At 32.0% G+C, this 22644-nt stretch overlaps 2 protein-coding genes across 2 annotated transcripts; both read right to left on the bottom strand.

The window, feature by feature from the left end:
* Window positions 1-511: 511 nt before the first annotated feature.
* On the bottom strand, window positions 512-4727 carry LOC102662348 (probable serine/threonine-protein kinase PBL8). The gene is made up of 6 exons (XM_006602684.3): window positions 4397-4727; window positions 3895-4277; window positions 3517-3652; window positions 2555-2691; window positions 2325-2448; window positions 512-1573 (listed from the first exon to the last, which is right to left on the bottom strand). Exons 1-6 carry the CDS (start codon window positions 4446-4448, stop codon window positions 1080-1082), a joined length of 1326 nt encoding a protein of 441 aa, XP_006602747.1. The 5' UTR covers window positions 4449-4727; the 3' UTR covers window positions 512-1079.
* Window positions 4728-9169: 4442 nt separating this feature from the next.
* CRK61 (cysteine-rich receptor-like protein kinase) lies at window positions 9170-13302 on the bottom strand. The gene is made up of 7 exons (XM_006602682.4): window positions 11698-13302; window positions 10928-11062; window positions 10702-10823; window positions 10415-10625; window positions 10013-10250; window positions 9770-9923; window positions 9170-9635 (listed from the first exon to the last, which is right to left on the bottom strand). Exons 1-7 carry the CDS (start codon window positions 13247-13249, stop codon window positions 9300-9302), a joined length of 2748 nt encoding a protein of 915 aa, XP_006602745.1. The 5' UTR covers window positions 13250-13302; the 3' UTR covers window positions 9170-9299.
* Window positions 13303-22644: the final 9342 nt, after the last annotated feature.

Here is a 22644-nt window from a genome sequence, read left to right as displayed (position 1 = left end):
GTTTTTAAATTTGAATTTCTATTGGTTACTAGCAATAAAGTTGTGCTATTTATGATTATCATGTTTTATGAGCATGGTTTTGAATTTCATAGTGATAACATTTGAGTTTATGTTGGACCTATAATAAATTGAACTTGATCGTTGAATTTTACCTGTAATTTCATATTCAAACCTACACGGTGATAACATTTGAGTATAAGTTAAATCTATAATTTCATATTTAATTATTTTTCCATATTTATTAATGTATATTTCAATCTATTTGATATAATAAATTTAGTTAAATATGAAAATATTCAATATACGATAATCGTTAGTGAGATATACTTAAGATATTCTTGCCACTAATGCAATTTGAATAAACCCTCATCTGGGAAAATCTCTAATAATCATACATGTATTTAAGTACCAATATTTAACGAAATCAATAAATGAAATATTTTGATTTAAAAAATGTACACTTTTTGAAAAGGAAAGCTACATAAATGAATTTTAACGTTTAAGGTGATGGTTAAAAAAGCTCACTCACTTCATTTATTATAGTATACACATGCTATCAACTACAAAAAGAGAGCATCTACCGAGACTTCAAACTAGGAAACTAACAAAAACCTTAAAAAGCTTGAAAATGACCCTCCATCTTTATTTCTTTAAAACACCAATAGGCCATTTCAAAAAGATACGAGCGTGCAGACAATCTAACCGGGTTTGACAGAGAAATGTTAACTAAGATTGTCTTATCTTACCCTCATTTTACCTAATAATCTCAAATAAAATACATCATTAGGTACTTGCGTGTTCGGGTCGTCTTACTCTTGCACTGCTGATGTTGTGAGGAGCCCGTTATATTAGTTCTGATGCCGCGATGATTACAAGTACACAGATTTTCACACACTAATTCCCACCCAGATGAACAGAAGACCAAAAATTGATACAAAAATGATCCACCGGGGCTTCTTGTCACCATATTATCATATCATGTACAAAGAAACAAATACAAGGATGCACCCACATTTTAACAACAAACACCATTTTCTTGAGATAAAGCACACCAGACATGGATTCATGGCATGCGATTATCATCTGACCCGTAATGTTGCTGGGCCACCTGGTGAGCAATTCGGGTTCGGAGACCGACAAGTAGCACCGGGACCAACGTTGTTTGAAAACTTGTGGCGCATCCGGTAGTCAGAGATTTTGTTCATAGCAAAAGGCCCAGCACTCCCACTATTTGATCCAGATAATGAGACTTCACCTGGACCAACACTTGAACTTTGCAAGGGCTCCAATGTCTCAACCACATCACTCATTAGTGGCCTTGCTTTGGGATTTTGACTCAAACAGTAATAAGCCAAGCTACATGCTTTTTGTGCTGCCCTCACTGAGTATTGATTCTCCAATCTAGGATCAATTATTTGAAGGAGCTTTCTCTTGTCATTGAGCTTCGGCCGTGCCCAATCTACCAAGCTCTGTTCCTTTCCAGGTCTGGTCTTGTCAACAGATTTCCTCCCCGTTAAAAGTTCCAAAAGAACAACGCCAAAGCTATAGACATCACTCCTAGCCGTCAGGTGGCCTGGCCATATTAACACATGCCAAGTTTAGTAGACACTTGCCAATACATTTTCAATGTAGAAGCATGCACCAGAGGGAATGCAAAACAAAGGCCATAACTAATATGTATTATATAACAAGCTCAATGTGCACATGCAAGCAAGAATAAACCAGTTAAGATTGTTAACTATGCAACATACAATCTAAAAATGCTAGTTTATTTAGAAAGATGCAGAAGGAAGGACATCTATAATAAGAAAATGATCTGAAAATTTGTTTGAGGAAATTCGGTAGTCATGTTAAAATTAAAACGACTGGAAGCAAATGGGATTGACCTGCAATGAGATAAAAACAACTTCTTGATACCAGAAAAGAAATCTTGCATATTAATCTTTGGTCTCTGTACCGTTACATAATATTGGAATTAACAGATAATTATTGAGATAGATTTTCACCATAACTCAATAATCATCTTTCTTGGTCTTTCCAACTAAAATTGAGGCGCAATGCCTGGTATATCCTCCTATTGGTGAAGCCAAGAAAGACATGCTATCTTGCAGACAAACTTACTGTGTAGAATACGATAACAAGGACAACATTGTACAGTGGAGTTATGACTGTTACCCCACCTTAATAGATCATCCTAGCTAACTCTCACATTACAGAACACGATGAGTACCATCAACTTTTATGGAAGTTCAAGCTTTCAAGCAATTTGTATTTTCCATTTCATTTCTTACAAATTGAGCATGTTTGAAAAACAAAGGTCATACCAGTCATTACATATTCAGGGGCAGCATAACCATATGTACCCATCACTCGGGTGGATACATGGGTTTCATCACCTTGTGGTCCTGCTTTAGCTAGTCCAAAATCAGAAAGTTTGGCTGTATAGTCCTATACAGTCATTTGGGAACACAGTGAAAAAAATAATTAGTAACTATTTTATAACAGCCACAAAATACAACACAGATTAATTAACTTCAAAATACCAGAAACTTACGGAGTCCAATAATATATTAGACGTTTTGAAGTCACGATAGATTACAGGCCTTTCAGCATTGTGGAGAAAGGCAAGTCCTTTGGCTGCTCCAAGAGCAATCATCATTCTTGTAGCCCATGATAAAGGGACAGTTGCCTCTGGAAGCATCAGGAAAAGTCATATCAACAAGTTGAAAAAACACCCCAAGAAAAAAAATCTTAGCTTCATAACTGTCAGCTTTGGCATTTATTTTTCACAACTAATACTGAACAAAAAATCAGAATTTATTGTTCAAGACGATTTGTCTTTTGTTATGAAGTAAGACAATAGTTTTTTTTTTTTTACCAAAAACCTGATAAAGTTAGAAAAGATACTTCATACTATTTCAAGTGTCAATAATGTTTAACCACATATTGAAAATATAAAACATTATCAAATTTAATGAAGCAGATCAGTAACCACATATTTCCAGATTCTAAATCAACACTGATCAAATACTGCATGTGTCAATTTATAGCACCAGAACAAGTGCAACCAACCAAACATCCACTTTCTTGGTAGAAATTCAACAGTAATCATCTCTACTCTAGAATAGGAAGAAATTAGGCCATTTTCAACAGTTAAATTTGAAACTTTAGAAGAATTGCCACACCAATCAATATATAACCAGAACAAGTGCAACCAAGCAAACATCCACTTTCTTGGTAGAAATTCAAATGCATTCAGAGAGTAATGCACTCACTCGGCGGCTTAGATTCTAACTTATGAAAGAAGTTTGATTCATTTTACTTTTTATTCTGTTTTCTTTAAAAGCAGTTGTTCAAAAGTTTATCCAAACAAAACCTAATTAGATTACTCAGAAGCCAAAACACCTAAGAGAACATCTCATCACTTAGATCCAAATCCATTCCATTCCTAAACAAAGCAAGAACAAAACCAACCGAAATTGAATTTTTGTTTAGAAAGGGCAAAACTCGCCGTACTTCGGAACAAGTGATTTTCCAAACTCCCTCGAAACATGAACTCATACACAAGCAGCCTGTGATCATCTTCGCAGCAGTACCCAATCAACTTCACCAGATTAGGATGCCTCAGCTGCCCTAGAAAATTCACCTCCGTCTGCACCACCAAAACACACAAAATTAAATAAACGTATGGTTTCAAATTACGCTCTGCAATTTCAACATTAAGGTATTTTGACACTCAACAATCACATCACGAAAGTAATTATGGCACATCAGTCACATTTTTCCACAATTGTCTGTAATGTAAAAGTTTTCTGACTCACCACAAGACCGCAATTTAAGAAAACAAATAAAATTTAAAAAAAAAAAGAAGGAAAAAATCACGCAAAAACGCACAAGCCACTCTCGATGTCCTTGTAAACCCTCTTTGTTTAACACTTTGACAGCGACAGGGAGCGATTTGAGTCCGACTCTGACGTTCTCATCAATGTAACCTTTGTAAACGGTGCCGAAGCCTCCCTCACCGAGGATATAGTCGCCGCGGAAGCTCTTCGTTATGGTCTCCAACTCGTAGAGCGTGAAGGCGATCACGTGCGTGTAGAGCAGCGTGTTGTTGCTATTGTTACCGTGCGGTGTGGAACAGGACTCGCTCAGATCCGAAGCGCACTCGCTCAGATTGTGCCTGTGACCGTGACCGTGACCGTGCTTCTTCTCGCTACCTGCATTCTGGCTCCTCGCACTCGCGCCCAACGACGTCGCATGGTGAAGCTGCTGAACAACTGAAGCAACCAAAAACACAAACAATGCGAGTGAGCAAGAACGAGTGCGCGAGTTAACACAGTGAAATTGAATTGATGAGAGTAATTAATTATGAAATTGAGAGGCCTAGATCTGAGACCTTGAGCGTTGGAAACCACAGCAGATTCCTCTCTGGTACCGCAATTGCCCATTCATTCAAGTGGTGGAGAGAGGAAACGACGTCGTCGGAGCAATTGTTGTTGCGGTGGCGGCGGTGGCGGTGGTGGTGGTGGTGATGGTGGTGATGGTGGTTGTGGGGTACTACTAGCAATTTTCTCCGAGGAGCAGATTTTCATGCTTCGCCTGGTTCTCCCCTCTTGTTCACTCCGTAAATTCTTTTGAGGTGACTCACTCGCTCTTTAATGGCATATATTTAATATTTTATTTCTTTTCTTGAGTTTGCTTTTCATGGCACTCGAGTATTTGCTTATCTATCACTTTACTTTTTTGAATATTTGTAATAAATACAAATATAGTATTTTTTTTTTTAAATTCTTTTATAGGGAGCGTCTTGCTTGATAAATACTAGTATCATTGTATTAATTCTTTAAATCTACAATTAATGTTTACGCTCCTGATATATTCATTTTTCTGTCTATGTATTAACTGGACAGCTATATACACACTCTTTTGCAGTACCTTCTTTTTTTTTTATTGGATAAAATTTTTGAGGCCTTTTAGTTATTTTTAATAAGTTTTAACTAATAATAGAAATATGTTTTAAAGATTATATTAACATTTTTTATTATTAATCTATGATTTATTTTTACTTACAAGTATAACTTATGAAAACACAATTATGCTCAAAACAAATAAGATTATTATTGAGTTATAAATTTTTCTTTCAAAATATTTAATATAATTATATAATTAGAACTCAATCTTAAAATCACTTATTTGTTTGAACAATTTCAGGTGAATTCATTCATTATTCATTAGTTGCATCGTTTACTCTCTATCACTTTACTTTTTATGTATAACAAAATATGTTTGTTTTATAGATTTAAAATTTGTTTTGGATATGAAAAACTAGTATTATCAACATTTTTTTATTTTTATTTTCATGACGAATGATATTCATATGAAAAATATCAGAATATCACATTTATAACTTTCAATTTTTATTTTATTTTTTAGTTTAAATATAATTTTTATTTCTTTATTTTTTCAAAATTCAAAATTTTGTTTTTCTATTTTAAAATAAAGACATTTAATTATTTAATTTTTAAATTTTGTAACTGTTCTCAAATTGATAATATTGACTATTAAGACATTAATATTGATTATGATATAAATTAATTAAATTATTTTATTTTATATCATTAAATTTGAGTTATCTTAAGTTAATTTCTTATTGATTTACATATTTTTTAAATCTGATAATATCTTAAGTTAATTATTTTATTTTATATCATTAAAATTATAGATTTTAAAAAATTGAAAGAATAAATATTTTTATTTTAAAATCAAAGACTAAAAATATAAAATTAAAAAAATATAATGACTAAATATTTCTATTATAAAATAAAATAAACAAAATTAAATATTTTTAAAAATAAGAGAACAAAATTACATTTAAGTCTATTTTATTCTAATTATTCTAAATTTTTAAGAATATTAATATCTAACCAAACATATATTCAAATTCAAGAATAATGTTTCTGGTTATAATATTCCTAAAAAAATTATTGTTGAAAAATTTAAAATATATCTTGAAACAAACATCACCATATATTTCATTTAGCTAATATCTTAATTTGACATTTCTAACAAGGAACGTATGAATTGATACAGAATTGCTTCTGGTTTTAAATTTAAATCCTGAATCTGTAATAACATTAAATACATAAAAAGAGGAGAGGTTTATCATTTATAATACCTCTCCACCACTAGATTATGAATGCTTTTTATGATGGATACCTGTTTGAAAAGAAAATAAATTCTTAAAAAGTAATATTATATTTAAATCTATAATTAATGTTTCTCTTATTATATCCATTGTTGTGTCTGTATTATTATTGATGAATGGTTTACTTAACAAAATAGAGAATCTCGTATTTATACTGAAACGAAATTAAACTAATTTAGAAGGTTTTCATATTAGCAATGTACCAAACTAAAGTACTAATAAATATAAATACAATTGACACAAAAAAAATAATAATAAATACAGGGTATTAATTTTAACTAAGTATTAATTTTAGTAGGTATCGTATTGCTTTCAAGTTAACCATTTTTAGTACAAGTCTTCGAAATATGGTGATTGTCTAAACTCACCTTTTAGATTATATCGACAGTAGTATTCACGAGTTAGATAAGTACCCTATATTTATTAGATCATTCAATTTATATTTAAAATTTTTTTATGAAAAATTTAAACATCTTTCTTAATCTCTGAAATTTAAGTAAATTTTATTTTTGGTTCTTTAAATTTAAAAGTGATTTTTTCTCATAATTTAGAAATAATTTTAATGTCTAATGTGTGATATTATATTCTAGTACTCCTCGATAAAAATTAAAAGTAGTCTATTTTTAAATTAGTAGAATAACATTTAAATTTGAAGGACAGAAAACAAATTTAGGGTAAAAAGTAACAAAAAGATATTTAAGCGATAGAAAATCATTAAAAAAATGAACTCTTTTCAACACATGCTGTTCCTCCTAAATTTAAAGCATGCTATGAATATAAAATAAAGTACCCTTTGCTACCGTCATGCGAAGACTGCTGCATACAGCGCAATGCAATACTAACATAATTCAACTTTCAACTTTCTAAAATAATTCAACTTTCAACTTTTTTGATACCCTTGGCCTATCAAAAAGGCATTATATTGTTTACTCATTGCACTTAACCTTTTTCTTTGTTATGAATATCGCTAAATATAATAAGTTCCAGCACATTACGGGGACATCACGTTAACAGGGTAGGTGATAAAATAAAAATGAAGGTGTACAGAAAGTTAAATCATACGGGGAAGGAACACATTGGAGGCACAATTCTTTTAAGGGAGGTAAGGTTAGTAAATCACATATCTTGCAAAGGTCAAGATCTACTCCTTTCAATCAAAACTTGATGTAATGCATATATAGTTAAAATATATAGAATATCTTTTTTTACGATATTAAGACATAATATATTTTATTTTCATTTTATCGGTGTTGGAATTTCTGTTTTACTGTATGATGTTATCCTTACTATATCCTATGATTATAAAAGTTTTATTAGTTGCTTTTACATTTTTATTATATTTATATGACTACTGTTAGTTTCACCTTTCAAAAAAAAAAAAAAGACTGCTATTTTTCAATAAAATAATGCAAGTTTTCAAGCTTTAGAAAATTGTACTTCAAAACTTAAAACTTAACTGTATATATATTTCTTTTTTGACATCATAGCTATTAACACCATAAATAATAAAAACACTTAATCAGTCTTCAATGGCTTGAGTCAAATTGGATAGAACCAATTTTTCCCTTTGGAAATCTCTCATTCATTCTTGCAGCAATTTGAGGTCACAGACTTGAAGGCTTCATCAATGTTTTAAAGGCGTGTGCCTCAAAAAGTTTTGTCCAATGGTGAAGACAAAATCTAGAGCTTGAAGATTGGATGACAAAGACCAGTTATTCCTCAGCTGGTTGTTTAATTCCAGGACATTAGATGTTACATCCCAACTACTAATACATTGAAAAAACTCTAAAGACCATTGTAAACTTTTAGCTTTAAATACAGTACAATATGAATGAATACCCTCCTTAAAGGCAAGTTTCAATGAACAAGAAAATGTGTCACACAAAAATGGAGGAATATCTCAGCAAAATGAAAATGTTGCTTATAATTTAAATATACCAGGAAGTCCCCTCTTAGTTCTTGACCTCACCACTTAAATTTTGACTAGCCTTGAAATTGAGTATAACCCTGTTATCTAGTTATATGAAAAAAAAAAAACCTATGTAAAATTGCATGCTACTCTGTTAACATGTGAGAACAAGTTGAAACAATTTAATTGTTTGATGGCTTGAGCGTTGGGCAAAGTTTGTAAATTTGATTCAAAGCAGTGACTTTAAGGAGAATAACCGTGGTTGATGACAAACAAAAAGAGTTCACAAGGTGGTCATTTCAAAGGTAGAAGAGGAAGGTCACAAGGCATGCCAATTTATCAAATGTGTAGAGGAATACGACACGTTTTCATTAATTGTTTGCATAATTTTGATAGGAATTGTAGTGGACCTGAAAAACATTTTAATCAAAATCCATTAGTGTTTTTGCCATTCTTGGTGTTATAAAGGATAGATCCTGGATTCCTGGTATATTGACAAGGATTTAGCCACCATGTGACAAATGGTGTGAACCAAATGCACGCTTACATAGATTTTTTTATTATTATTATTGTGTTAAAGGCTACATTTTTCTTCTTAGCGTTGCCATTATTTGGTAAAATTGTTGCTGAAACAAGGGTAACATCTCAAATAACCATTGTCGAAAGAAAAGACACCAATTTGTTTGCTTTAAACAACGATTTTACGCATTGTTAGCAAAAAGCCAAAAATGTTCACATACATGTGAGAGATCACGACAAGGACCTGGGCTTTGGCTTGAGGTAGCTGGTAAATTGGCCCAAGGCGAAGCCTTTTGAAGTGGCTCCAATAAAACAAGGAGAAAAACAACTATTTAATTTTGATGAAAAAGAAGCATGAAATAATATAGAAAGTTTTGCACTTTAAAATGTAAAGAACTTGGTAATAAAATAATGGCAACACAGGCCATAACCATCATGTTAAAGTTGTATGTTTTAGGTAGTAAGGCAGACGAAAAAAGGAATAAAGAATTTAAACGGTAAGCTACTAAGAAAACATGAAACGTGAAATTTGTGTGCAATGTACAAAATATTGAAAAATGAAATAAAACATACTTCATAGTTTGATCTCTACCAATAAAGGTGCCAAACGAAATTTCATTACAATTTAAAAACACTACTATATAAATGGAAAGAGAAATTAAATATCTACCGAGGATAGAAGTCACTTATAGTCATTTCATTGATTGATAATGGAGTGGAATTCTTGGCAGATTGACTGGAACTTGATTCATGTGTAACTATCTGTGGATTCATTTTACTATTCAAGATAAAGATTGCTGGTTCTAGTGGAGGTGGCAATTCAATTGAGTGATTGCTAAGATATGAAGCAATTGCCAACATTGAAGGTCTAGCATCCGGATTTTCTTGAACACATAATAAACCAATTTGAATGCACTTAATGACTTCAATTTTGGAATAATCTCCTCTCAATTTTGGGTCTAATATGTTCAGCGGTGTTTGGTCCGTCCATTGTCTCCAAACCTATATCAATTTGAAACTTAATCAAAACATTACACTTTCTTAATTTTTTGCACATAATAACAAAATAATTAATTTTTTTTTGTCATGAATAACAATAATAATAAAATATAATAAAGAATTTGCTAGATACTTACAAAACTTAGAAGACCATCAACAACACCATATGATTCATAAGAACCCACATTCTTTCTTCCGGTGATAATCTCCAAAATCATAACTCCAAAACTGTAAACATCTGATTTCTCAGAAAATTGTCCAAACATTGCATACTCTGGAGACATATACCCACTATAAAATTGAAATAAAAATAATTAAAAATAAGCTTAAATATACCATGTAAAGGATGGAAAAAATGGGAATGAATACTCAAAACTTACTATGTTCCAATAATTCTGTTTGTACTTCCTTCTTGTTGATCTATTTCAACAATTCTAGCAAGACCAAAATCGGAAATTTTTGGGTTCATATTTTCGTCTAATAATATATTACTAGGTTTAAGATCACGATGTATAACTTTAAGTCGAGAATATTCATGTAAATAAAGAATTCCTCGAGCAATTCCTCCTATAATTGTGTAACGCTCCGACCAATTGAATACCTTTTGCAATTGAGTACCTACATGAAAAGTTTAGCAAGTTAGAAAATTAAGGTATGCATATTTTGTAATCAATCACTTGATCTACTTTGAGATCTAATATGAATTAAACATCATAATTACAAAATGGATCATTGTTAAAGTTTAATAATCTAATTAGAGAGGTTAAAAGTACATATCTAACCAAATAAGAAGTAATCCAAACTCTTGTTTGACACGTATTCATATATAAGTATTTTTTCTTCTTCATCTAGACAAAATCCAATGAATTCCACGAGATTTCTATGTTGAAGCTTCGCTATTAATAAAACCTCATTTCTGAACTCTTGTGCACCTTGCCTAGAAGTTTTTGACAGTCTTTTTACCGCAATATGTCTTCCATCAGTAAGAATGCCCTATAAATATAAATAATTATTTAATTATGTGTAAAACAAGCTCAAATAAGAAATAAAATTGCCATATTTTTCCTACCTTGTAAACTTCACCAAATCCACCTTTGCCAATCTTATTCTCATCTGAAAAGTTGTTTGTTGCTGCTTTGATTATAACCAAATCAAATTGCAATGGCTCTACATTAGTACTTTCAGCTCCAACTAGACAAAAATGCTTCAATTGTTAAACTATATATGCAAATTTGTCAATGCTTACCAGTTAAGGAACTATGTATAAAAATTTCTTTTCTTACTCAAGCACTTACAATTTTCTTTGAGAATGGTCTTGTAATTCTTTGCTTTTGTACGTATGAAGTAGCATCCAAAAGAGAAGAGTATCACCGAAATGATAATGACGGGAACAACAATAGAGACAGTTGTTCGTGACGAACTTCTTATTTCTACGATAACAATAACAACAACAAAAAAATGTCATTGAAATAGGTAATGACGATCGAGTTGATAGCACAGAGTGAAATTAAAGTGGATCATTTCTAATACTAGTATTAGTTATGGACTCGTGGTAGTTCGTCTTGAATTCTTAGTTGCTTTTGGAGTAAAAAGAAAGTCATTAATTGGTCTTTAATATCACAATTATGATTTTAAACATCTTATTAGAGGGGTAGCTAGATATTAATGTCGCGTATAAAAAGTGGTACTTACATATGATATGTTAATAGAGTAACACTTCTGTTCTCCAAAATACATAAGAATGTCAGATTTTTTTTAAACTGAAGATAGAAAAAATAATAAATGTGATAAAAATAGAAAAGAGAAGAGAGATAGATAAAAAGTAAATAGAGTTTATGCATTCATCTGAATTTGAACCTTTGAATAAATATTGATATTTTAAATTAAATTTATACAAAAAAAATGAGCATCTATATTTAACAGTTGTGATCAGCCCAATGCCCTCCCCCCATTTTCGGAAACAAATATATAAGTACGTACATAATTGCATGAGAAATATTTTCCTGTTTTTTTATGATAAAAAAAATGAAAAACATGCATGATGCATGTAAAAATACGTTGATACCTGGACGTTGCGGGGTAGACGGCGGCGAAGGCGGCAGCGGCGACGGAGACAGCGATGGGGCCATCCAATGGTTCAAAAACTGAAACTGTTCAAACCTGAGAAAACAGCTAGGGTACAGAACTCTTCCACCAACGCTCCCCAAACGACGCCAAGGAATCGCCGATACCACATCACTTAAGCACACTTCACAATCGTCGCTGGAAAGATCTCGCGTGCACTGAGCCACAATATAAAGCGTTTGGATCTGGTTCAACGCCACCGTCGCATTCCGGTACCTGGAACCACTACCTCCTGTTTGGCTCTCCATCCAAGCCAACTTATTCGAAACCGTAGAAGTAAACGAGTTTTCATCATCCCGCTCGTCATGGTTCGTCACGTTCAACTTCTGAAACCTCGGATTCCTCTCCACTACGGAGAAAAAATCCCGATCCGAAAACCGAACCAAACAGTACTCGAACCAAATCACACCCTCGTTGGCAAAACGACACTCCGAGACCACCCTCTCCGACGCGTTTCGCACGCATTCTCCACAAACGGCACGGTTATCCACGTCACCGCGACACATGAACAAGCCATACAGATTCCCAACTTGCATTTGAAATTCAGCGCCGTCGGTGGCATTAGAAATCAAGTAAGAAAAAAGAGTCGTGAGGTTTGTGTATGGTTTGAATGAAACGTCATCGTTTTGAAGAATGGCAAGGTTTGAGGAACAGTTATGGGAAATGTATCCAGAATATTTTGGATCTGAAAGTGGATATTCATATCTGGTTTCGGGAACGAGTCCACCTAATCCGTTAGAATCTAAGCTATTTTTGGTTTCTTGATAGAAAGGGTATAGTTCAAACCTAACGTTGCAGCTAGGGTACAAAACTCTTCCTCCTTGTTTCTCCTCGTATAACAACAGAAGCGTGGTTGTTGCGTTGGCGAGACAGGTGGCGCAATCTTGACGCGAGAGGTCCATGGTGCACTGCGCCACACAGTAGAGCGTCTGAATGTCCGACACGTTCGCGTGTCTGGCGGCGTAGTAGTTACTGCCCCATGTCATGGGATTTGTTGCTGCGTGTATGGTTTGGTTCATGGTGTCGGATAAGAGGCTCGTGAAGATGGTTTCGTTGCTGGAGATGTTGGCTTTGTTGAATTCGCGTACGCTGGGTTCGGTGGTGAGGGTGGAGAAGAACGAGGCGTTGGAGTAGCGAACCATGCACTCGTCGTAGTAGGTTACGGCTTGTTTGGAGACGGAGCATTGTGGGTACGAGGATAGTTTGTTGGTCGCGTTTTGGACGCATTGTTGGCAGAGTATGTGGGACACGTCGCCTCTGCACATGAATAGGCCGAAGACTGTGTTTTGGATTGTGTCGTTGTAGAATCTGTTGAAAATGGCGTTTGAAACCAAGGAAGACAAGAGGGTCTTGAGGTTTGCTTGGTAAGTGGTGTTGGTGGTGGTGTCTTGGCAAAATGGGTACATGATGATGGGAGAGACTTGTGCTTTGGTGGTTGTGAAATTGAAGAAGATGTAGAGGAAGAGAAGATTGAAGGAATTAGAAGAAGCCATGGTCGTGTTAATGAGTTTGTGCCTGTGATAATTTGTTGAGTTGAAGGAACTTTAATTAGATGCATTCTGGTTAGTGACATGTTTGTTTGGCATGGCTGATATAGGTGGAAGCAATTAAGTGAATGAGCTAGAATTCTGGTCGTTTTCATTATCTGATCAAAGATTAATTGCGTCAATGTAAGTCACTGTCTCACACTTAGGAGTGTTCTATTTTAATGGATGAGTTATTCTAGTTTGATAAATTGTGCACCGATTACGTTATGATGATAAAATAGCAGTTATTAATTTCTCCTCTTGGTTTTACAGTATGCTTTTCTCCTTTTCACATCACGAAAAGTATTGATTTAAGCTTAAAATATATATATACGTGAGTCTCATTAATATAGAAAATCCCGATTGAGTCTTCCTAGCTAATACAAGATGGTAACTTGTTAAAAAAGAAAACACATTGTTTCCATTAAAAAAGTTGTAAGAAGATCAAAATAAATTCTCTCCTGCCACTTCCTCTAGCTATATAAGGGGGGGAAAACCAAACAAAGGGAATGATAGATTAAATGAAGGCCGATGATGAACAAATAAAAATGAGAGAGGTAGAGAGATTGGAGAAAAGCTGAAGAAGATTGATCAAGTCCTTGGAAAGATTCTTTGTTACAGTGTCTTCATTTTTAATTTTTTATAATTATTTTATATTTAATTATAACTTATTTCCAATCAAAATAATTATAAGTTAAATATTCATTTAGTCCTATGTAGTATTCATTAAAAAAAACGTAAATGTTAATTTCTATATTCATCTTTTTGTTTAGTATCGATTTTAATATTGTCAGATCTTTGTTAAGGATTTAAGATGTGTGACTAACACATGCAATAACGTGACTAAAATTAAAGTTAATTAAATTCATTATTTGGTCCCTATGATGTGGATAAGTTATAATATAATTTGGGACTATCATGTGAGCAATGGTCCCGACCAAAAAAAGTATGAAACCTGGACTAGTATTTGTAAGTTAGTGGATAACTCACTAACAACGGGTATGAGGTTAACGTCACATTATTGTTTGTGGAATCATTTGAAATTTAAAATCTACGTTCTTAATAAATTTAGCAAATTATTATTAAAAAACAATTTCAGCAAATGAGATTACATAATCGTAAACAATCCATGAAAATAAAAATCTTATAGAATCAATTTAACCACATATTGTGCAAGCTAGATTATGCAAATTGTAAACGATCAATTTACAAAAATATAACCATGCCACCACCTCTAGCACAACATCGCCACCTCCACACGAAGGCTCTGTGGCGTGCCTGCAACACTGCCACCTCCAATCCGTGGTTTGGCTGCTGCGAGCCATTACCACCTGTGTCACGCTCGTCAGCAACAACATCCTATGGTTACGAGATTTCTTCTTGGTGGCAACTAGGAAGAATTAAGAATCATGAAAATTTGATAGAATAGAGCAAGGGAGATTTTTTTGGAAAGAACGGATTAAAATGATTAGAATTTGAAACAAGATTTGAGTTTTTTTATGGTGGTAAATTTTAAATTTTAAAATTCTGGGTTGATTAAACTGATGTCAAATTTTAAAACCCTCATGATCACTAATGTAATTTTAAAATTTAGTGTCTACTATTATATTTTAATTATATAATTTTGATTTATCCCTTAACTTTGACATATAAAACTAAATGAAAATGTTGACATGGATGTGCAGTACAATGTCATATTAGCATTTTCGTTAAATAACAATAGCAACACAATTAATAATGGTTGTTGTGTATGAGACCAATGGTTGGTGTGCATTGCCTATATGTTCCTTGTCCCCGCAGAACATGGTGATGATCTCCATGGCGAGTGTCACAATCCAAGGATTCCACTCTTTGTGGTATGACTGTGCATATGGTTTAAGGTTTAAGAAAAGAATGTGCATGCTACGAAGGCACTTAGGGATGTCAACTATGATGACGCTTTGTGTGATCAAGCACTCTTTATATTGATTTTTTTTAAGTGATTAATAAAAATGCATCTTCTTTTGCTTATATGATTGATTCCTATGATATGTGGGACATGCTTGATTAGAACATACAAATTCTACTTATGTTTTTAAATTACAACGACTAGGCTTAATCAACATGCATGATAATCAAACTAAAAAAATGTGATCTATTCATTGAATCAAAATTAACTAAAATTCATTGTCCTTCTATTCAATGTGAAACTGAATTGCTTAACATAATTCATTTTTTGATCTTGTTAATTTAAATCAGACTATGTCTAGAGGATGTAAAAGTTATTTTGTAAGTTTTATAGATGACTTCTCTCAATATACTAGAGTTTATTTGATTAGACAAAAAGATGAAATGTTTAACATGTTTTTATCTTTAAAACTAAAGTTGAAAATCAACTAAATAGAAGAAAAAAATAAGATTCGATAGGGATGGTGAATACACTTTGTTTCATGAATTTTGTGTAAAGGAATGTATAATTCATGAGGTAATCCCACCATATTTAGCTAAGTCAAACGAAGTAGCTGAGAGGAAAAATGAAACCCTTAAGGAGATGATGAATGCTTTACTTATAAATTCCTTAACACCTAATAACCTTTGGGGAGAAACCCTTTTAACAACTTGTTTTTTACAAAATAGGATCCCACATAAGAAAACAAGAAAGACACCTTATGAGTTTAAGGGAAATAGAACCTAAGACTTCTTATTGCATGTTTCTTGGTTATGTAGAACATAATATTGCCTATAGGTTTCTTGTCCTCAAGAGTAATGTGCTTGATTGCAATACTATCATAGAAATTAAGAACATTGATTTCTTTGAATACATATTCCCTTAAAAATCAAGTGCTAGTTCTAGTACCAATACTAGTCTTGAGCAACCTATTGAAACCTATAGTGAACCTATGTGTAAGGGCTTGAGAAGAAGTAAAAGACAAAGGATAGAGAAATCTTTTGGAGATGATTTTTATACATATCTTGTTGAGGATGACCCTTTGAGTTTTTCTAAAGTGTTAGTTCTTTATATGCAAACCTTTGGAAACAAGCCATTAAGATTGAAATTGATTCTATCAAGAAGAACAACACATGGACTTAGTAGATTTACATAAAGGAGCAAAGCCAATTGGATGCAAATGGATCTTTAAGAGGAAGTATAACCCTGATGGATGAATAGACAATTGTAAGGCTAGATTGGTCGCTAAAGGGTTTCTAAAAAACCAGACATATAATACTTTGATACCTTTGTGCATGTTACTAGGATTTCCTTTATTTGAGTTTTGATTGCTTTAGCTGCCATCCATAAGTTAGTGACTCATCAAATGGATGTGAAGATAGCTTCCCCTGATGGTGATTTAGAGGAAGAGATATATATGACTCAACCTTAAGGGTGTGAGGTTCCTAGTCAAGAAAACAAAGAGTGCAAACTTTTAAAATCCCTATATGGTTTAAAATAGGCAGCAAAACAATGACATGACAAGTTTAATGAGTCTTTACTTGGTGATAGTTTTTCCTCTAATGATGTTGATAGATGTGTGTACACAAAATTTGTGAATGGTGATTGTGTCATTATATGTTTATGTGTGGATGGCATGCTTATCTTTGGTACATGCATTGATATAGTTTTAAGAACTAAATCATTCTTGGTATCTAAATTTGATGATATGAAAGATATAGGTGAAGCAAGTTATAAAAAAGTATTTAATGCAATTGTGTGTTTATACCATGCATGAATGTTCTTATTTATAATGAATAATCAATACAATATATGGAAACATAAGAAAGACTATCAATGAAAATAATCCCTAATTATTTATTGAGATAATTCCCTAATTATAATGATCAAATTATATATTTAACACTCCCTTCAAGCTAGAGCATATATATCACATGAACCAAGTTTGTTACAGATGTTTCCAATACAAGAGCTCTTGAGAGATTTAGTAAGCATGTTTGCAAGTTGGTTGTTGGAGTTGACAAAGTCAGTGATAATTTTGCCTGAGAAAACCTTTTTTCTCACAAAGTAACAATCAATCTCTATATGTTTAGTCCACTCATGGAAGATCAGATTTGATTCGATAAGAAGAGCATCTTGATTGTCATATCAGTTTAGTATCCCAAGTGTCTTTAAATTTTAGTTGTTGGAGAAGTTGCCTAAGTCATGTAATCTCACTTGCGACGACTGACATAGCATGATACTTAGCTTCAACTAACTATTTTGTGCTTCTTGCTTCTCCAAGAAATCAAGTTCCCTCCAATGAGAATACAATACCCAAAAGTAGACCTCTTATTTGATGGTGATATTGCCTTTATCTCCATATATTAATATGCAGCTTGGTGCATCCTTGAGGTATTAAAGACCATGTATCACAACATTCCAATGACTATCACATGGTTTCTTTATGAATAGGCTAACCACACTAATCGCAAATGTGATGTATGGTCTAGTGACAGTGAGCTAAGTAAGTCTGCCTATTAGACAACGATATCTTCTGGGGTCTTTCAATGACTCCCCCTGACCTGGAAGAAGCTTCATATTAGGATCCATGGAAGTGTCGCTCAGGCGACAATCAAGCATACCAGTCCCGGTAAAAATGTCTAAAGCATACTTCTACTAGAAAATGACAATGTCAAATGAGGATTGAGCAACTTTAATGTCAAAGAAGTACCTGAGTGAACCTAAGTCCTTAATCTGAAATTGACTATGAAGGTGAGACTTAAGATGGAGGATCCCCTTAGAGTCATCGCCATCATTTTATTGTTATTTATTGCTTTTAATTGATGATAATTTGAATATAATTAAATATGCCTAGGTTTGGTTTTGTTATCAAAATAAAATAAATATTTTTAAAAAAGTTAAACTTTCTACATCTGCTATCAAAAACCCAATGTAGAAAGTATCTTTCCATGATAGTTTTCCTTAAAATCATTTTTGAAAATGCATGTTCAAAGAAGGTTTTGGAAAAAATCATCTTTGAAAGTCGATTTTCCATGATGATTTTTCCCAAAATCGTTTATGAAAACGCACTCCAAAGACTTTTTTGATACATTTTTTAAGATGGTTTCACAATGGTTTGAAATCGTCATTAAAAGCATTCCACTTTTAACGACAATCGTTTCAACGACAGTTAAAAACCATTATTGAAACACTTTTAGAACCATTATTAAAAGACTTTCTTGTAATAGTGAGAGCACATATAAATATCCGACACACATATGACAACAACAAAAAATTATGGGGGTGTACTATGATTGGTAAACCATTAGTACACGCCAAGTGTTTTAGGTTCAATAACTTGTTACACCTATTACATTGTGTGTCATGTCTTATCAGTTTAGGCCTGATTCAATAGCTTGTTACACCAAGTTCGGTGCATTATATCCCATGTGAACCCAGGAACTTAAAATGTTTTAAAAAAATGTTTTATTTATCCTTTTGTAATATGTGGGGGGTTGTTGTAGTTTTGAGTATTACAAAAGGCAAAGTCCCGCATTGCCTAGGATAGTCTTGGCTCACTTGTTCATATATCAACTTGTAATATGAGCTTTCAAAGTGACTAGCAAGAGATGAAAGTGTTGTGTGCATGAGCTTGGGCCATGTGGGCTGGTTGTAGTATGTATCCATTAATTTTCCCTCTTGTGCGTGTGATAATGGGTCGTGCAAAGTTTTACATTTTTAATTAATTAAATTATTTTTTAGAATTATTTGAATTTCAAAAGCTTGTCTAGAAAATCTTGTTTTAAATGAGCCATATTTTTATTTAGTTTAATTAGTATAATCATGGGCTTTCCAGTCCAATCATTTATTTAGTTTCCTGTTTTGTTTTAAACGTTTTTTTATTACTATATCAATTACCTTAATCACAGTTTGATTACCATTTAATTTCAAGCAATCATATGGTCTCTTTCAGACCTATAGATACTAGTCTCTTGATCGAGTTTTTCACACACCAACATTTCCTCTCCTCTTTTACTTTCGTTCTCTCTTCTCTGTTCTTGGGTTTGAATTTTTGTCATTACCAATTTTGTAGCCACAACACATCAGGGAAGTTCCTGTTGTATACCGAGGGACTTGCATGGATACTACAAATAAGTCCTTTAGGGAAATGCTCATATATGCCTCAGGAAGACACTGTTTGTGACCTTCAGCACCATTTCCAACAACGAATGGGTTATCAGAGATTACAAAGGATATTTTCAAGGAGCATTTGCGTGCAAATTGAAGACCTGATTTGTTATTCAATCTGAATTATAGGTCATCCTTCATATGGTATCAATATGGCTCGGGAATGTGGGTGTGTATGTCTTTGAAGATCTACTCAGATGCTGAGTATGTTATTCAAATGTTAAAAGATTTCAAGGATTTGTAGGCTCAAGACAAAGATTATTGTGGATGCGATCAAGGCAAGTGTGGTGTCTCAAATGAGAGTTCAATTTATTCATGTTTATAGAGAATGCAATAAGGTTCCAGACATATTTGCAAAGTACAATCTCTCCTTAGAGGAGGGATTTAGTTTAGGTTTTAGGCTTGGTGTAACTTTTTCTGTGTTTTTGTTTTCAGGCTTTTGCCCCTTGAATGAAACAAAAAAAAGCATGACAATTAATTTTGTTGGTATAAAAAATTAACATATATGTCGCATACTATAAATATAATGTAGCATTTATTCTAAAATTTTAAAAGTCATGTAGCTTAAGTGTTAAGTGATGATATTAACATATGCATAAGAATTAAAGTGAAAATAAATAATTATGTTTAGGGGCTTATTTGATAACTTCTTATATATTTAGATAGAGACCAAAATAATATTTTACTATTTGAAACTTTCTTATTTTCAAGGACTAATTTGATAATGCTACACATTTTTAAGAATCAAAATGGTGATTTATTCTTATTTGTTACATTTTTTAAGTGGCCTTGATTGATCGTGACAGATGTCACATAAAATAATTGTTTTAAAACAAAAATGATTTTATATCTTTTTGGCTCCTTAACGATGTGAGATTTTTTTTATTGACAATTGGGAATAATATAATATTTTCTCCATTAATTATAAGATTTTATTTTTGACTTTTGACAATCATTTGTTGTATTTTCTAATTTCTCATAATCATTCTCAAGAAACAAAAGTCATTCATAAAAAGTTATATTTGGCAGAGTTAGTTGTGCCTTACTTGGTTCACTATCCCCACATGCGATAGCTTACACAAACTTGGTTGAGTTTTTATTATGCCAACATTATCATTTAGCGAAATGGGACTAACAAAAGGTAGTAAGTTCAAACATTAAAATTTTTCAGGTAGTTATTCGATAAAAATTAATTTTTAGGTAATAATCTAAAAATGACTTATTTTTTAGGTATGAAAAACTTATTTAAATCATATAATTGGTGTTTTGCGGTCTATGATCAATGTATACATGCAACATGTTATATGTCTTTCCTTACTCTTCCTTCACTATTCTCTAAACCCAAAATATAGATCCTACCATTTGATCTTGGGAGGTTCTCTTTGAACTTTGTCCAAATATTACATACATGTGTCTTACCTTTTTAATTTCACTTTTAATATTATCTTATTAATCTAATTTAATTGGTTAAACATGATAAATTGATAAGTGAACAATTGTAAATTTTAAATAGTATTTTTTTATTCCTACCAATAAAAAATATCTTATTAAATTAATATATTTCTTATTTTAAATGAGAGATTATCTTAAAAAAATAAACAGATAAATTTTTGAAGTCTATATAAAAGTAAATTACATATATGTTCATCAATTTATTTTAATTAATTTTTAGTTTTTTGACAAGTTTACAAATATTTGATCAAATAAAAGTGTTTAAGAAATATTTTTTTCTTATTAACTTATAAGATTTGCTTTTAAACATAACTTAAATTTATGATTACCATTTTTATTTTTATTTTTAATAAAATAATAAATTTATCATTTTATCTAAAATTAAATTATTTATTTTGGTAAAACTCCTCCTTATCATTTGTTAACTAAAAAATTATTTTTTAGATTGGCTTAGATAAGTTTTTCATACCTAACTTAAATTTACAATTGCACATCATTGAGCTATGATAAGTTTTTCATACCTACAAAAATTATTAAACATAACTTAAATTTACAATTACACATCATTGAAGGCTTTGATAAATTTTTCAGATTATTACCTAAAAATTAATTTTTTTGTCAAATAACTACTAAAAAAATTGTTATATTTCAACTTACTACTTATCATTAGTCTCCTTCCGTTAAGTGATGATGTGACAAATAAAATATCATATCATCATGTTTTATTATTGAGACCTTATTGACACGTCACCACCTTTAATTATGTGTCAATGATTAGGCGTGATGACATAACATTTTGTTTGTCATACCATCACTTAATAAAAGAGGACTAACAATAGGTAGTAATTAAATTGAAACAAATTTTTTTTCGATACTTAATTAAAAAAAATAATGTTAGATAGTAATATAAAAATGACATATTTTTAAGATATGAAAAACTTAATTAATCCTAAAATATTATTTGACAAATTGTGTCATAGGGGACAAATGGACAAATTATGTAGTATATGTTTTGTGTTTTCTTAGATTATATAGGGCTTTTGATTTTAGTTTAGGCAGTTTTAACTTGGTGTGTCTTTACTAGTTATAGCTTTGTATAGTAGACCATTTAATGTTGACCTATGACATGCCTTATGCTAATGTTTTCTCTTTTTTAAGTAATAAAATTCAGTTAGCTTATCACAGAAGAAAGTACAAATATAAAATACCTAAAAAATTGAAGTTTGATTTGTTTCAGTTTTCAAATATAAAATATCTTTTTATATTAGAAATTTGTTAATGACTCTTAGATCGTTTAACAAGGCAAAGAAAATTGGACTACAAAATACGTATACAATATTGTGATTCTCACGAAGTATTTAGTAATGAATATATTGAAGGGTTAATTGCATTTGGTTCCTTTACTATTTATTGAATGTGAAGTCCTTTCATTTTTCCCCCCAGCAAATTTGGTCCCCGTTAGTTCATTACTATATTTTAATTATGTAATTTAGGTTCATTTGCTAACTAATTGACACATAATATTAAATAAAATGTTGACGTGGAATATCATGATTTTTTTAAAGAAACATATAACATCATGATAGAGCTGAGAAAGATATCATGATATTTATTTAAAATTATTTAGAAAAATAAAATAATTTGTAAAATTAATTAGGAAAATGATAGGACTGCATGCCCGTAACAATTTGTTCTCACTATCCCCAAGCCGTTCTATTTTCCATTAGTGATTCCTCTAGCTATTTGGAAAAACCAAGCTCCAACCTCAGGGCTGCAGGCTGCTACTTTTACCTCACCGCCAGAAATTGCTTCC

The sequence above is a fragment of the Glycine max genome, chromosome 18 (genome assembly GCF_000004515.6).
Source record: "Glycine max cultivar Williams 82 chromosome 18, Glycine_max_v4.0, whole genome shotgun sequence".
Taxonomy (NCBI): Eukaryota; Viridiplantae; Streptophyta; class Magnoliopsida; order Fabales; family Fabaceae; genus Glycine; species Glycine max.
Note: the sequence above shows the minus strand (reverse complement) of the source record. Positions and strands in the feature narration are given on the sequence as shown.

Coding starts and splice junctions, on each gene's coding strand:
- LOC102662348 (XM_006602684.3), bottom strand. CDS start 4,448: ATGGGCAATTGCGGTACCAGAGAGGAATCTGCTGTGGTTTCCAACGCT. Junction 2,692..3,516: donor GGAAAATCACTTGTTCCGAA/GTACGGCGAGTT, acceptor TGATGCTTCCAG/AGGCAACTGTCCCTTTATCA. Junction 2,449..2,554: donor CTAATATATTATTGGACTCC/GTAAGTTTCTGG, acceptor ATGACTGTATAG/GACTATACAGCCAAACTTTC.
- CRK61 (XM_006602682.4), bottom strand. CDS start 13,249: ATGGCTTCTTCTAATTCCTTCAATCTTCTCTTCCTCTACATCTTCTTC. Junction 11,063..11,697: donor GTCTACCCCGCAACGTCCAG/GTATCAACGTAT, acceptor TTGTTATCGTAG/AAATAAGAAGTTCGTCACGA. Junction 10,626..10,701: donor GATTTGGTGAAGTTTACAAG/GTAGGAAAAATA, acceptor TTATATTTATAG/GGCATTCTTACTGATGGAAG.